The 16,850-nt window shown below is 50.3% G+C and overlaps 1 protein-coding gene across 5 annotated transcripts in view; it reads left to right on the top strand.

Annotated features, from left to right (window-relative positions):
* Positions 1-16,850, top strand: part of LOC105487273 (EMI domain containing 1) — a 65,443-nt gene that overhangs the window by 47,583 nt on the left and 1,010 nt on the right. For 3 of the 5 annotated variants that reach the window (XM_071080354.1, XM_071080355.1, XM_011750719.2), the window contains exons 14-15: positions 1,371-1,415; positions 12,432-12,516. In XM_071080354.1, the coding sequence (XP_070936455.1) occupies positions 1,371-1,415; positions 12,432-12,516 (130 nt within the window). Of the gene's footprint in view, positions 1-1,370; positions 1,416-12,431; positions 12,517-13,488; positions 13,580-16,850 lie in introns of all 5 variants that reach the window. The other 2 variants (XM_071080353.1, XM_011750718.2) reach the window with 1 other exon arrangement.

The raw sequence follows: 16,850 nt of genomic DNA on the forward strand, positions 1-16,850 counted from the left end.
GGCTTGGTTTTTTGTTTGGTTTTTGTTTTTTCATTTTAAAGTAGAGATGGGTCTTGTTACGTTGCTCAGGTTGGCCCCAAAGTCCTGGTCTCAAGCTGTCCTCCCATCTTGGCCTCCCAAAGCGCTAGGACTACAGGCTGTCTCTGTACTTTAGTTTAAATTATTCCATTGGCCTACGTACAAGTTGATTGTTTACTTCTTCTGTTGCGTCCAATCTGATATTAATTTCATCTGATAATTTTTTATTTCTAGTATTATCATTTTCACTTCCAGGATTTCCATTTGATTCTTTTTTACAATGTATATATCTCTCCTAAAATTCTCCATCTTATCACCCATGATATCAATTTCAGTAGATTATTTAACATGTTAATCATAGATATTTTAAACTCCTTTGCTAATTCTAACATCTAGGTTGGCTGTGGATCTATTTCTATTGGCTGATTTTTCTCTTCAATATGCGTCACATTTTCCTGTGTCTTCATGTCTAGTAATTTTTTGTTGCACACTGGACAAAGGAGGTAATATGTTGAAAAGACTTTAAATTCTGTTAGCATCTCCTGAAGAGTATTGAGTTTTATTCTAGAACAGTTAAATTATTGATGGGTCATCTTGCTCTTTTAGAGGCTAACTTGTAGGCTTTATCAGAGAGAATCTCTGGTTTTGCTCTTAGTCCTAGGAAAAATCCCTTAATCCTGAGATAGAGTCTTTATTCCTAAGCCATGGCGGTTCTGGAGTTTCATTGGAAAGCTTTAGGTGTTCACAAGCACCTCTAACTTGGTTGGACTTGAACTCAAAACTCTGTCTCCTACATGGTGGGCAATTTTTGGCAATTTTAGTCAGTTCTACCAATCTGTTGGTTCTCCCCCACTGGGCTCCTTAGAGTGTTGTCCTGTGATAGGGCAATCCAGGGACCATCCAAGTGTTAGAAAGGAACATTTACACAGATTTAGTTCCCGCACTTGTGGCTCCCTGCTTCCCAGTATTTCTCATCAATTGCTTGCTTCTCTGGCAACCTCAACCTCTGACTCCTCAGGCCAATAAAACTGAAACTTTCTGCTTAAGCTCTGTTTTGCCAGGCTGATAGGGCTGGGGTGCACCCTCTAAGGAAAAGGTGTAAGTATATGGATTTTACCCAGTGCTATTCCCTTATTTTAAGAGTTGAATATTCTCCAGTTTCTGGCTGCTTTTTATTACTTTTTGTTGCCTTCAAGAAGTTCGTTTTTGCTTTGTATCCAATACGAGCTACTTTCTGTCTGTTTCACTAAGTTTTTCTCCCTCTCCCCTCTCTTTTTCCTCCCTCTTTTTTTTCCCCTCCCTTTCTGTCTCCTTCCCTTCCTCACTGCTGCTATCTCTTTCTCCCCTTGTAGGGGGAACCTGGCCCCAAGGGAGACCCTGGTGAGAAGAGCCACTGGGTAAGCTCTGGTCTGGCATTGGCCTCTTCCTGCCTTCTCAGCCCTAGGTGCTCAAGAGAGTATTCCCTCCCCAGGAGGCCCTGGGAGTGGGAGCACCCCATCCACATCCCCACTACAGCCTGGTCTCCCAGGCAGAAGCCTTGGCAATTCTCAGCCTCAACTCCCTCCCCTATCTTGTTGCTCCCAACCGGGCAGGGCCAGCCCTATCAGCAGACCCCATGCCTTCTGTCTCAGTCTCTGTCCCTGTCTCCACCTTCCCTCTGTGGCCTTTCCAGGCCAGGGTGGCTCTGCCTGTTCCTCCTGGGTGGATTGGGCTGACCCAGGCTAGACTGCATCCCCTGCCTCCATAGCCCCTTCCCAGCAATGGCTTGGCTTGCTCCCTTGTCTGCAGAACAAAGGGAAGAACGAAGACAATATCTACACAGGAGCATGGGATAGGGGACCTAGGAAAGGGGCCTAGAAATGACGAGGTACATGGGAGCCACGTGGTAAAAGGGATGGGGAACTAGATACCACCATACACATTGGAAATGCACAAAGCCTGTGAAGAGACTCCTCGAAACTGCTATGTACACGTTTAACGTGGTTAATGAGGCCAGGTGACCTAGACTTCTCTATATTTAAAGGACCTATAGTTTACACAAGGTCCTAGACACCATCACATACATAGGAGACCCATGATGGATGAGAAGAGAAGCCTAGAAACTCTCACATATACAGGAGACAGAGTAAATGAGAAGGGGGACAAGAAGGGGGAACTAGAAACCACATACCCCAAAATCTCATGATTAATGTGGGGTCCTAGAAACCTTCACAATCGTCCGGGGTGCGGTGGCTCATGCCTGTAATCCCAGTACTCTGGGAGGCCGAGGCAGGTGGATCACTTGAGGTCAGGAGTTCGAGACCAGCCTGGCCAATGTGGCAAAACCCCCATCTCTAAAATACAAAAAAAAAAATACAAAAATACAAAATACAAAATCAGCCTAAAAGTTTTGGGCTAAAAATACAAAAATTAGCTGGACGTGGTGGTGAGCACCTGTAGTCCTAGCTATTCAGGAGGCTGAGGCAGGGGAATCACTTGAACCCAGGAGGCAGAGGTTGCAGTGAGCTGAGATCGTGCCACTGCACTCTGGCCTGGGCGACAGAGAGAGACTCTGTCTCAAAAAAAAAAAAAAAAAAAAGAAAAGAAAACAAAGAAAAGAAAAGAAAGTAGAAACCTTCACAATCATTGGAGATCATTGCAGGGAAGGGATTTTCGGGTCAGGACCTAGAAATCTACTCACCCAAGAGAAGTGGGAGAAAGATGAGGACCCTAAAACACACCGTACCCAAAAGCCCCATGACACAGGCATCTGGAAGCCATCACTGACAGGGGAGACATCTAGAAAATGGACAGAGTGGAGGCAGGCACTCCTTCAGAAGAGAGAGACAACTAGGAAGCTCTTTTTGGGGGGTGGTATTGTGACTCCCCCTCCACATGCAGTCTGGATGGGACACCCTACTTCCTGGCAGTCACAAGTTAGTGAGGATGTGGGTGGCACCCCGTGCCTGCCTTGCCCTCTCAGTTCTTGATTGTGGGGTCAGTGATGGATACAGCCGTGGGAGCCCCCTACCCTGCACGAGTCTTCCCCTGTGCTGCCTATGAATTCTGGGGACCTGCTACCTCTCCAGTTAGCCTCTCCTGGCCCCTGCTGCCCTGAATCTCCTCCTACCCCATGCCCATCCTCCGTAGCTCCAGAGCCTCTTAAAACTGCCAGTATGGGCATGAGCTGAGCTGGGGTCAGGTAGACCCATGCGTGCCTGACCCTCTGCCTCCCCTAGGCTACTTGCTGGCCTCTCCCAGAGGCCGTTGGTCTGGGAACACATTTACCACCCAGCCCAGGAGGGATGGGAGAGATTGGGCAGTCCCTTCCCTTCATGAGAACCCCCGGCAAGATGCCCTGGCCACCCTAGACCAGTCCTTGAACCCAGAACCACCTGTGGGCTCCCCACAAGAGGTAGCAGGGCCCCTGCCCACCCACCTTCCTGCCCCTCTTCTACCTGCATTTCTGCCCTTGCTTGCTGCTTGCCTGGGAGGGGACCTGCTGGGCTGGGGGTTGCATGAGGCTTTGGGGGCTGGGGGAACAGCTCTGTTGGGGACAGGTGGGAATGAGGTTCAGTGCTGGCAAGGTCCCGGAGGGCTCCTATGTACACTTCACCAACCAACTCCCTTAGTGCAGCGTGCAGACGGGCGTTCTGGCTGTGGCCCGGCAGTGACGCCTGGTGGTCATGATTGTGCACTGCAGGAACTGGAATGACTACGCTGGGCCTGCCCACCTGGATTGAAGCTCTTACCCCTTATTCAGACAGGGAAACTGAGGCCCGACTCTGCAGAGAGAATCCTTGGCAGAGCGGGAACTGGAGCCCTGACTTTTAAGCTCCTAGGTCCAGAGAACCAGCTACCATTCCCCAAGCATCTCCTCCATGGGCACCAGACCTGGGGCTGGGCACTGTGGACACAGATGCAATTCAGACACAGTCCCCACCCTCAGGGTGGTGACAGTGAGGTGGGGTGAAAAAGACCTATAATCAGCAGCTACAGGACTGTCAACTTTATAAACACTTCACACTTTAGCATCCTCCCGGAGGAGCCAGGTGAAGCCTGAAAGGTGCATTAACCAGGCACGGGGTGTCCAGACAGAGGCGGGGGTACAACAGGTGCATAGCCCCTGTGGCAAGAGGGAGCCTTGGATATTTGAGGAGCTGAAAATACTTGGAGTGGCATTGTGACAGGCAGAGAGTGGAACAGAGGCCAAAGGTAGGAGGCCACATTCAGGAATTTGGGCTTTGTTCTAGGGCAGTGGGGAGGCATTGAAGGCTCGAGAAGCAGGGGAATGATGTGGTCAGGTTTTTTTTTATTTATTTGCAAAAATCCCCCCGGTTGCCTTGGCGAATGGATGGGAAAAGCAGAAGACAGTAGGTAGGGAGCTGTTGTGGTCATCCTGGTGAGAGTCTGAGCCGGGCAGGGGGTGGGAGCCAGTGAGGACAGACAGCCATCGATGGAGCAAAAAGACACGTGTGCTGGTTTGGCTGCAAAAGGGAGTGAGGAGTCAAGGGAGACTTCAAATAGCAAAAGAGAACCAGGAGAAGCAAGCAGGCTGAGTTTTGTCTGTGAACCAACGGGAGGAGTCTGTGTTACAGCCAAGTAGGGGCGTCCAGCAGGCCCAGACACTTAGATCTGAAGTGCAGAGGGCAGGCCAGGCTGGAGGAGACTGGGTTGTCATCAATGCAAACATCAGGCCATCTGTCTGAGGGAGTTCCAAACAATGGATTTTAAAAACACTTATGCCCAGATTTTTCTTTTTATTTTTATGATTTGAAAAAATACAGACAAGATCTCACTGTGTTTCCCAGGCTGGTCTCAAACTCCTGGCCTCAAGTGATCCTCCTACCTCAGCCTCCCACAGTGTTGGGATTACAGGTGTGAGCCACTGCACCTGGCCTCCCCAGTATTTTTATTTTTTTATTTTTATTTTATTTTTTTTCCTTTTTTATTGAGACAGAGTCTCTCTCTATCACCCAGGCTGGAGTGCAACAGCTCGATCTCAGCTCACTGCAGCCTCTGCCTCCTGGGTTCAAGCAATTCTCATGCTTCAGCCACCTGAGTAGTTGGGACTCTGTAGCCACTCCTGGCTAATTTTTGTATTTTTAGTAGAGATGGGGTTGTACCATGTTGGCCAGGCTGGTCTTGAACTCCTGGCCTCATGTGATCCACCCACCTCGGCCTCCCAAAGTGCTGGGATTACAGGTGTGAACCACTGAACCCAGCCATTTTGCATTTTGATATACAGAAAAGTTGGTACAATGAATGTCATTCTGCCCTTCCTGTAGATGGACCAATTATTGTTACAGCCATGTGCCACTTAATAATGGGGATATGTTCTGGGAAATATGTCATGAGATGATTTCGTTGTGGCATGAGCATCATACAATATACGTACACAAACCTGGATGGGATAGCCTGCGGCACACCTCATCTGTGTGGTGTAGCCAATTGCTCCCAGGCTACAAACCTAAACAGCATGTTACTATGCTAAATATTACAGGCAACCGCAACACAATCGTAAGTATTATTTGTGTATCTAAACATAGAAAAGGTATAGTAAAAATACACTATAAAAGGTTTTTGGGGCCGGGCGCGGTGGCTCAAGCCTGTAATCCCAGCACTTTGGAAGGCCGAGACGGGCGGATCACGAGGTCAGGAGATGGAGACCATCCTGGCTAACACGGTGAAACCCCGTCTCTACTAAAAAATACAAAAAACTAGCCGGGCGTGGTGGCGGGCGCCTGTAGTCCCAGCTACTCGGGAGGCTGAGGCAGGAGAATGGCGTAAACCCGGGAGGCGGAGCTTGCTGTGAGCTGAGATCCGGCCACTGCACTCCAGCCTGGGCGACAGAGCGAGACTCCGTCTCAAAAAAAAAAAAAAAAAAAGGTTTTTGGGTTTTTTTGGGACAGTCTTCCTCTTTCGCCCAGGCTGGAGTGCAGTGGTTGATTTCAGCTCACTGCAACCTCCATCTCCCAGGTTCAAGCGATTCTCTTGCCTCAGCCTCCTGGGTAGCGGGAATTACAAGCACGAGCCACCACGCCCAGCTAATTTTTTGTATTTTTAGTAGAGATGGGGTTTCACCATGTGGGCTGGCCAGGCTGGTCTCGAACTCCTGACTTCAAGTGATCTGCCCGCCTCAGCCTCCCAAAGTGCTGGAATTATAGGCATGAGCCACCGTGCCTGGCCTTTTTTTTATTTTTTATTTTTGACTTTTTAAATGTTTTTGCTAAAACTAAGACATAAACACACACATTAGCCTAGGCCTACACAGGATCAGGATCACCAATATCACTGTCTCCATGTCCACCTCTTCTCCCACTGGAAGGTCTGCTGGGCAGTAACACACGTGGAGCTGTCATCTCCTGTGATAACAATGCCTTTTCCTGGAATACCTCCTGAAGAACCTGCCTGAGGCTGTTTCACAGTTAACTGTTTTTTAAATAAGTAGAAGGAGTACACTCTATAATAACAATTTAAAGTATAGCATATGGCCAGGTGCAGTGGCTCACACCTATAATCCCAGCACTTTGGGAGGTCAAGGCAGGAGGATCACTTGAGCCCAGGAGTTCCAGACCAACCTAGGCAATGTAGTGAGACCTTGTCTGTACAAATAAAAAAATTAGCTGAGTGTGATGGCACGTGCCTGTGGTCCCAGGTACTTGGGAGGCTAAGGTGGGAGGATCGCTTGAGCCGGGGAGGTTGAGGCTGCAGTAAGATGAGATCATGCCACTGCACTCCAGCCTGGGCGACACAGCAAGACTCTGAAAAATAAATAAGTAAATAGGTAAAATATAGTAAATATTAGGCAATGGGAATTTTTCGGCTCCATTATAATCTTATGAGACCACCATGGAGATATGCGATCCATCACTGACTGAAACATCATTACGTGACATATGACTGTATTGAGCCACAATTGTTCTGTCATTCTCTCTTATATATTTATAGATCTTTTTTTCAAATTCATTTAAAAGTAAGCTGCAAAACCCAGCCACGTTTCCCCTAACATTGCAGCGTGCACCGTGAACGAACATGAACATTCTCCCACATAACCACAATACCATCGTCATACTTAAGAAAGCTAACATTGATTTAGCAAAATGATGCCATTTAATATGTGACTTACCTGTAAATTTTACCACTTGTCCCCGGATGCCTTTTTTTTTTTTTTTTTTTTTTTTTTTGAGATGGAGTCTCTGTCACCCAGACTGGAGTGCAGTGGCATGATCTCAGCTCACTACAACCTCCGCCTCGCAGGTTCAAGCCATTTTCCTACCTCCAACTCCTGAGTAACTGGGATTACAGGCGTGTGCCACCATGCCCGGCTAATTTTAGTATTTTTAGTAAAGACAGGGTTTCCCCATGTTGGCCAGGCTGATCTCGAACTCCTAACCTTAGGTGATCCACCCATCTCAGCCTCCCAAAGTGCTGGGATTACAGGCGTAAACCACCATGCCTGACCCCCAAAATACCTTTATTTATTTACTTACTTACTTATTTATTTATTTATGACACTGAGTTTCACTCTTGTCGCCCAGGCTGGAGTGCAATGGCACAATCTCTGCTCTCTGCAACCTCTGACTCCTGGGTTCAAGCGATTCTTCTGTCTCAGCCTCCCATGTAGCTGGGATTGCAGGTGCCTGCCACCATGCCCGGCTAATGTTTGTATTTTTAGTAGAGACGATGTTTCACCATGTTGGCCAGGCTGATCTCAAACTCCTGATCTCAGGTGATCCGCCTGCCTCAGCCTCCCAAAGTGCTGGGATTACAGGTGTGAGCCACCACACCTGGCCCCCAAAATGCCTTTTAAAGCTCTTTTTTTTTCAAAGTCCAAGATCTGGCTGGGCAAGGTGGCTCATGCCTATAATCCCAGCACTTTGGAAAGCCAAGGTAGGAGGCTCTTTTGAGCTCAAGAGTTTGAGACCATTTTGGGCAACATAGGGAGACACCTGTCTCTACAAAAAAATATATATTTTTTTTTCCAATTAGCTGGGTGTGGTGGCACACACCTGTAGTCCCAGCTACTTGGGAGACTGAGACAGGAGGATCATCCGAGTCCTGAAAGTTAAGGCTACAGTGAGCCATGATCACACCACTGCACTCCAGCCTGGGCAACAGAGCAAGACCTTGTCTCAATCAATCAATCAGTCAAGTCTAAAATCTAATCAAGGTTTTCACACATTGCGTTTGGTTGCCACATTTCTAGTCTCTTTGGAAACAGGCCTCCTGCCTTTTTCATCTTCTCTTGACTTTGTCTTTGTGTGAATGTCCCACAATTTAAATTTGTCTGATTGTTTCTTCATGATGAGATGTAGGCTAAATACTCTTGGCAGGGGCACTTGTGGTGCCTTTTATTGTACCTCGTTAGGAGGCTCATGTCAGCTTGTCCCATTGTCCATGCCGGGAATGGCTTAATGGAGTATTTTTTTCATCTTTTTTTTTTTTCCTTTGAGATAGAGTCTTGCTCTGTTGCCCAGGCTGGAGTGCAATGGCATGATCTCTGCTCACCGCAACCTCCGCCTCCTGGGTTCAAGCAATTCTCCTGCGTCAGCTTCCTGAGTAGCTGGGATTACAGGCATGTGCCACCACACCCAGCTAATTTTTGCGTGTGTGTATATATGTATACACATATATATACGTATATATACACATACATATATACGTGTGTGTGTGTGTATATATGTATATATTTTTTTTTAGTAGAGACAGGGTTTTTCCACGTTGGCCAAGCTGGTCTTGAACTCCTGACCTCAGGTGATCTATCCACCTCGGCCTCCCAAAGTGCTGGGATTACAGGCGTGAGCCACCGTGCTCAGCCTGGAATTTTTTAAGATCATCTTTTTTTATTTTTTATTTTTTGAGATAGGGTCTTGCTGTGTTGCCCAGGCTGGAGTACAGTGGCATGATCATGGCTCACTGCAGCCTCCACCTCAGGGGCCCACGCCACCCTCCCACCTCAGCCTCCCAAAGTACTGGAATTACAAGTACACACCACCACGCCTGGCTAATTTTTTAATTTTTTCTTTTTTTAAGACAGGGTTTCTGTCGCCCTGGCCAGAGTGCAGTGGTACAATCTCGGCCCAATGCAGCCTCAGCCTCCTGGGCATCAATCCTCCCACCTCAGCCTCCCAAGTAGCCGGGACTACAGGCACACACCACCATGCCTGGCTAATTTTTGTATTTTTAGTAGAGATGGGATTTCGCCATGTTGGCTAGGCTGGTCTGTAACTCCTGAGCTCAAGCAGTCCACCCACCTCAGCCTCCCAGAGTGCTGGGATTACAGACATGAGCCACTGTATTGGGCCTTTTTTTTTTTTTTTTTTTTTTTGAGATGGGGTCTCACTATGTTGCCCTGGCTGGGCTCAAGTGATCCTCCCACCTTGGCTTCTTAAAGTGTCAGAATTAAGGTGTGAGCCACCATGCCAGGCCCCCCAGCTTTTTTTGAGACACGATCTTGCTCTGTCACCTATCCTGGAGTGCAGTGGCACAATCATAGCTCACTGTAGCCTCAAACTCTTGTGCTCAAGTGAACCTCCCACCTCAGCCTCCACAGTAGCTAGAAGTACAGGTGTGCGCCACCACACCCAACTAATATTTTTTCTTTCTTTTTTTTTTTTTTTTTTTTTTGAGATGGATACTCCCTCCGTCACCCAGGCTGGAGTACAGTGGTGTGATCTCAGCTCACTGCAACCTCTGCCTCCTGGGTTCAAGTGATTCTCCTGCCTCAGCCTCCCAAGTAGCTGGGACTATAGGTGCACGCCACCATGCTCAGCTAATTTTTGTATTTTTAGTGGAGATGGGGTTTCACCATGTTGGCCAGGCTGCACTAAAACTCCTGACCTCAAGTGATACACCCACCTTGGCCTCCCAAAGTGTCACTAGGTGCTGGGATTACATGACAGCCACCGTGCCCACCCAAATTTTTTAATTTTTTGTAGATATGGGGTCTTGCTATGTTCCCCAGACTGGTCTCAAACTCTTAGCCTTGAGTGATCCTGCCACTTTGGTCTCCCAAAGCACTGAAATTACACGTGTAAGCCACTGTGCCCAGTGAAGGTCATTCATTTTTAGATCCTGCCCCTGCAATACTCAAAGGGGGATTACTTTGGCATGCAGCCCGTGGTGACCCTGGGACCCCCAGGCTGAAATGGCCATTCAGCAGCCTGAGGGTCACCCAATCCATGTGATGTGGACAGGACAGCTGGATCACAAGGGTCGGCCCCAGCGAGCAGGCTCATGATGGACATATTGAGAGACTTCTCAGTTGTTTAGATGGTTTTGTGAGAAGCAACAACCTTAAAGGGTTGGCTTGTAATTATACAATTATACATATTGTCCATCCCTTCACTTATCTGTACTGAGTAAAGGACACCAAGAGAGATTTCCAGATGTCATCAGGGCTGGGATAGTTCTATTAGTCATCCTGGCATGCTGCTGGAATTGAGAGATCTACATTCTGGAAATAGCTTTGTTTCTGGACTAGGAAAGAGGAAGGAATGAGGGAGTATGGAGTGTTGTCAAGACTGTGGACCGTATGCTGGGGAAGGAAAGGATGCAGATGGGGAGGAAGAGATGAGGTCTCTGGCATGAGCCCTGGGTAGCAGCTGGCACCACTTGGGGAGTGGGGAGCCCCAGAGCTGGTGGCCTTGGAGGAGGGGCTTTGTGAGCCCAGTGCCAGGGTTCTGGGAGCCAGAGACAGGGAGAAGCAGACCTGTACTGCTAAGAGGAGAGGGCTGGGCTGAGGGCGACGCATCAGGATGTGCCAGAATGTGGACCTGGCATAGTCTAAGCCCTGGGAGAGGTGAGCACTGTTTTCCAGGCAGGGAGTTCAAAGCGTGAATTGCTGGGGAAGAGGCAGAGGCCTGAGCCTCAGGTTTGTCAGCATTTAAGCGCAAGTTCTCCAAAAGCAGTGTAACTCAAACGTTGTCTAATTTTATTGACACACTGATGGTCCCCAACTTATGATGGTTCAAATTACAATTTTTCAACTTTACAGTTGTGCAAAAGCAATATAGGCTTTCAGTATATTCCTCATTACTTCCAAATAAGCGCATCGTAAGTTGAAAATATTGTATGTCAAAATGCACTTTTTTGGCCAGGGATGGTGGCTTACACCTGTAATCCCAACACTTTGGGAAGCTGAGATAGAAGGATCACTTGAGGCCAGGAAATCGAGACCAGCCTGGGCAACGTAGCAAGACCCTTGTCTCTTTTTTCTTTTTTTTTTTTTTTTGAGACGGAGTCTCGCTCTGTCACCCAGGCTAGAGTGCAGTGGCCGGATCTCAGCTCACTGCAAGCTCCGCCTCCCGGGTTTACGCCATTCTCCTGCCTCAGCCTCCCGAGTAGCTGGGACTACAGGCACCTGCCACCTCGCCCGGCTAAGTTTTTTTTTGTATTTTTAGTAGAGACGGGGTTTCACTGTGTTAGTCAGGATGGTCTCGATCTCCTGACCTCGTGATCCGCCCGTCTCGGCCTCCCAAAGTGCTGGGATTACAGGCTTGAGCCACCGCGCCCGGCCGACCCTTGTCTCTTAAAAAAAAATCTTATTGGCTGGGCACAGTGGCTCATGCCTGTAATCCCAGCACTTTGGGAGGCCATGGCGGGCGGATCACCTGAGGCCGAGTTCCAGACCAGCCTGACCGACATGGAGAAACCCTGTCTCTACTGAAAATACAAATTTAGCTGGGCGTGGTAGGGCGTGAGCTACTCTGGAGGCTGAGGCAGGAGAATCGCTTGAACCTGGGAGGTGGAGGTTGTGGTGAGCCGAGATCGTGCCATTTCTCTCCAGCCTGGGAAACGAGCGAAACTCCGTCTCAAAGATGCGGTTTTGACTTGCGATATTTTCAACTTACACTGGGTTTATCTGGATGAAACGCCATTGCAAGTCAAGGAACATCCATATATTCATTTGGGCATAAGTGAAAATACTGGTAACTGCCTGAGCTCACTGATCAGAGTAATTAGGGTGAGGCTAATGTAGTGATTTACAGCAAAAAGAATGTGAAGTAAATAAACATATAGGTGACCAAGGAATATAGTCATGCAGGTGTTGGGAGAGCAACTGGTGCTGAGTGACAGACATTAGAAGACAGGAGGACTCCCAGCAGCCTCTGGGGTGGCCGTTCTGCCCCTGAAGATTGGCTCGCCCCACCTTCAGCGCAGCAGGATTTGCGGCAGTGTAGGAGAGCAGCCAGCTGGGATCCAACGGGACCTTCTGGGAGGTCCCGCAGGGGTTGCTTCCTTCTGCCTGCCTTGTTGTCCCCCTCCTGTCCTCAACCGGTCTTGTTCTGGCTGTCCATGGACCCTGGGCTGTGGCAGGTAGTGTGGGGGCTGCAGGTGCATGTCCTGGGTGGGGCATGGGCCACTGACGGGCTTTGCGGGGTCCCCTCCCCTGCCCCCTTCACGGCTGCATCTGTCTCTTTCCTCCACAGGGGGAGGGGTTGCACCAACTACGCGAGGCTTTGAAGATTTTAGCTGAGAGGGTTTTAATCTTGGAAACAATGATTGGGCTCTATGGTGAGTAGAGACAGACAGATGGACAGACGGTCCAGCCCCTGCCTGCCAGCCTTCCCCAAGCCCTTCTGGGGTGGAACTGGCCTGAGCCCAGTCATGAGACTGGAGAAGGTGCCTGTCCCAGGCAAGCATGGACCTGAGAGACCACAACCACCCATCCCTCAATGACTGGTTCCCTCCTCCATGGGTGCAGGGGTACCCTAGAAACCCAGGCCCTACTGCTGTGGTCAGACCTGGGCCTCTAGGCATTATGGGTAATGTGGTTTCTAGGCCTGCAGGGAACCAGAGATAACAGATTTCAAGTTTGGAAGAAATTATGGGCAATGGAACCAAACTCCAGTCTAGCAGTGGGATTGTGGGTAACAGAGCCAGACTCCTGCAGTGCAAGGGATCATGGGTAACCAAATCACAGCTCAGGGCAACAGGATTACAGGTAATGGATCCAGACTCTAGTCAGCCTTCAGCTCTAGAAAAATCATGGGTAACAGAGTCAGGCCCGCAGGACAATAGGTCGTGGAGCAAGACTCCAGAAGGGCAGGGGACTGTGGGTGACAGAGCCAGGCTCAGGCCCCAGGGGACTCTGGGTAATGCACTACCTACCAGTTCTGACCTTCCTCTCCCATAATCCCCCAGAGGCTCTCACAAGGCAGACCCTCCTGGCCTCAGGTGTCCCCTTTGCAGTTTTCCCCTTGGTCCTCCTAACGTGTTCTATTGGTCCCTTTAGGGGACTAAGAGAGCCAGGCTCTCACCCCAAGCATTCACCCAGAAACTCCCCACCCATGTGGTTACTTGAGGATCCAGGCCAGCCCTGTCCCCACCATAGGAGGGGAGACTGAAGTCTCAGTACTGAGACTCACTCCCAGGCTCCTGCCCTGATGGCAGCTGGCAGTGCCCTCCCACCCTCCCGGCTTGGCTTCCCAGCCCAGCCCTCAGAGGCCAGACTCGCACCGTCTGCTCTTCTCCATCTCCCATCAGGCTCCTAGCTTACAGAGCTTCCTGCAGCAGCAGGCTCAGCTGGAGCTCCTGGCCAGACGGGTCACCCTGCTGGAAGCCATCATCTGGCCAGGTAATGGCAGGGCGGGCAGGCAGGGGCAGCCTCTTCCAGGAAGGGCCTGGGCATGCAGAAGGTGCCTTCCAATGCTCGGCCCAGGCCAGCGGACACTCATTCTTCATCCAGCCAGCCAGCCAGCAGATGGTGCCTGGCAGAGAGAAGGCTCTGGTCACTCGAGTGAATGAATACCTGCTCTGTGCCAGGCACCTTATTGGGACAGGCTCCACAAGATCAGACAGACATAGTCCTGCCCTCGAGGAGTGTAGGGTGCTGGGGGCGCTCAGGAGAACCCTGACACTGGTAGAGAAACCCAAGGTGAGGTACACTGCAGGGAAGGGAGTACAGGCAGCCATGGGAATACAGAAGTGCCTCTGACCTGGCCCAGAGGAGGTTGGAGGGGGTTGAGGGAGGTCTTCCTGGAGGGTGATATCTAAGTGGAGACCTGAAGGGCAAGGATCTGGGGAGAGTGAACAGGCAGAGAAACAGCATGAGCGAAGGCCAAGAGACCAGAAGGAGCCTAGAAGCGACAGAATCTGGCAGGGCCTAGATCGAGAAGGTCCTAGAAGGCAGGATGGGGTAGCACAGGAGTTGGTTAGACACCAGTGGGTGGTACCCCGCCTTGCGTCTGGCTCCTGGGAATGAAGCTGAGGTCTTTCCTCATGAAACTGGAGCCTGTGGCTGGCCCTGAAGAAAGGAAGGGATTGGCTGCCTGATGGTCTGAGCTCTGTTCCTCACCTGCCCTGCCACACCATCTCACAGCCCATCTCACAACAGTGCACAGAGGCCTCCACATCATGTCCAACCTCGCATCTATTTTAAAGACTGAGAGGCTGGGCGCAGTGGCTCACGCTTGTAATCCTAGCACTTTGGGAGGCTGAGGCGTACGGATCACCTGAGGTCAGGAGTTCGAGACCAGCCTAGGCAACATGGCGAAACCCTATCTCTACTAAAAATTAGTCAGGCATGGTGGTGGGCGCCCGTAATCCTAGCTACTCGGGAGGCTGAGGCAGGAGAATCACCTGAATCCGGGAGACGGAGGTTGCAGTGAGCCAAGATCGCACCACTGTATTCCAGTCTGGGAGACAGAGCGAGACTCCGTCTCAAAAAAAAGAAAAGAAAAGAAAACCTCAGATTGTTTCCCCAATATCCTCTTTGCCAAAGGCTGACCCTTCTTGCTCAAAAACAAAAAGACTGAGAAACTTAGGTCCCAAGCAGGAAGGAGAGTTAAGGTTAGAGCCCAGCCTCCTTCATCCGGCAAAACCGCAGAGAACACTCATTGAAAGCCAGGCCTGGTTGGGCACTGGCACTCTGGAGTATAGATAGGTGCCGGCCTTGGGGAGCTGGCCATGAATGGCAGGGAATCGTATCTACAGAGATATGGGGTAGGGGAGCACGGAAGGATGTGGGTGAGGAACAGTCACTTGTCCCTAGGGGTTAGAGAAGGCTTCTTGGAAGAGGGGACTCTGTGTTGGGTCCTGGAAGATCCCAATGAGTGTGCCAGGTGGGGAAGTGGGCAGGGCAGCCTTGAGAGAGTCCTGCCTGTGCAGAGGCCCAGAGGCTGGGAAGGGTGTGGAGTCTGCTTCCAAAGCTCCTCCCACAGTGCTGCATGCTTCTCTAACTTCTAGAAACTTCAGTGCCTAGCTCCCAGACCTCCTCCCCTCTTACAGAGAGGGGCCAAGGACCAAATCTCAGGCTCTCAGAACCTTTTTAGGTGTCCCCACCTTCTCTCTGAGGATTGGGGCAGGAGCCAGAAGGGACACATTTGGGCCACCATGGCTCTGGATCTGTCCCTGCCTTCGGCCAGCTCTGTCTTTGACAGCCCAGGGAGAAAAGTGCCAGGCACCTCAAAAGTCCCACACCCACTGCCAGTGGCCCCTCGAGCCAGCTTGGGTTGGGGCTTGAAGGGACAGGTCGGAGGAGTGGGAGATGCGACCCTCCCCATTGGCCCAACATACACATCAGGTGCTACTGAAGACCCAGATGGGGTTCCTGTTTAGGTTATAATCAATAATTATAATAGTATCAGCTGCCACGTGTCTGGCCCACCTGGGCTGGATGGATCATCTCCAGTCTCTTAGAGTAGTCAGCCTGCTAGGTGAGCGATGCCATGGCCATTTTACAGATGAAGAAACAGAGGCTCGGAGGCTCTTGTGACTGCTTCAGGGTCACAGGAATGGGAATGGTCAGGCTAGGGGTCCACCCCAGGTCTCTCCTCTAACATGCTGGCCCTTTGGGCTTCACCAGCAAAAGTTTGCTGACTCTGCCACTCATCCAGGGCCCCAAATTTGATTGTGACAAACTCACAGGGACCAGACCTGCAGGAGACCTGGGTGGAAGCGACACCAACCTAGTAACCATAATAATCCAGCATTTCCTGTGAAAACCACTTTCCAGTCCTGGTCATGGTAAACACATGTATCACAAGGGTGTAAAAACGGGACTATTTATCCCCACGTTCCAGATGACACTCAGAGGTTCTGCGACTTGCCCAAGGCCACATAACTGGCAGAGTAGGACCAGTACATGATCCTAGCTGGCACTGGGGCCAGTGCTCTGTGCCGCTCCCCTCCCATGCTCCTTGAGTTAAGGCATGGAATGTCCCTTTCAGTGACCACATATGCCTGTCTGCTCCAAGAGCCCTCATCTCAACCCAGAGGTGTACGGGTGGCTGGGCCACACAGGGTCAGGGCACAGTCATGATTACGAGGGGACAGCCCACTCCCTAGCAGTGCCCTCAATGGGAACCTGGTGTTCACCAGAACCCAAGTATCTGTCCTATGGAGGCTTAGCCGAGTCCTCCCCCATGGCCCTCTCCTCCCTGAGTGTCCATCTCCCCCTAGAAAAACAGCCTATTCTGACCTGCCTGGCCTGCTCATTTTACTTCGGGAAGGGCTGAGATGATAGTCACAGAAGGCTTCCTGGAGGAGATAGCTCCTACCCTTGGTTTTGAAAGATGAGTAGTTTTCCGGTTCCTTCCAGAACTGCCCTGTTTTAGCAATGAGACGACTGAGACCCTGATAGAGGTCCAGCTCACCCAAGACTGCACAGTAGGTCAGTGGCAGAGCCTGGCCTCCTAAGCCCTTCCCCCCAACTGGTGGCCTAGCCCAAGTCTGTTCCCTAGCCTCAGTTTACCCAGCTACCACATAGGGATGATTCAGGGCACACCTCCACCCCAAAATGAATCGAAAAAAGAAGCAGCCTTTACGTGAAGCATTCACGGCATGCTAAACACTTCCTAAAGGCGGTGGGTGTGGTTAACCCCACTTGACAAAGCAGGAATCAAACA

This window comes from Macaca nemestrina, chromosome 15 (assembly GCF_043159975.1).
Source record: "Macaca nemestrina isolate mMacNem1 chromosome 15, mMacNem.hap1, whole genome shotgun sequence".
Taxonomy (NCBI): domain Eukaryota; kingdom Metazoa; phylum Chordata; class Mammalia; order Primates; family Cercopithecidae; genus Macaca; species Macaca nemestrina.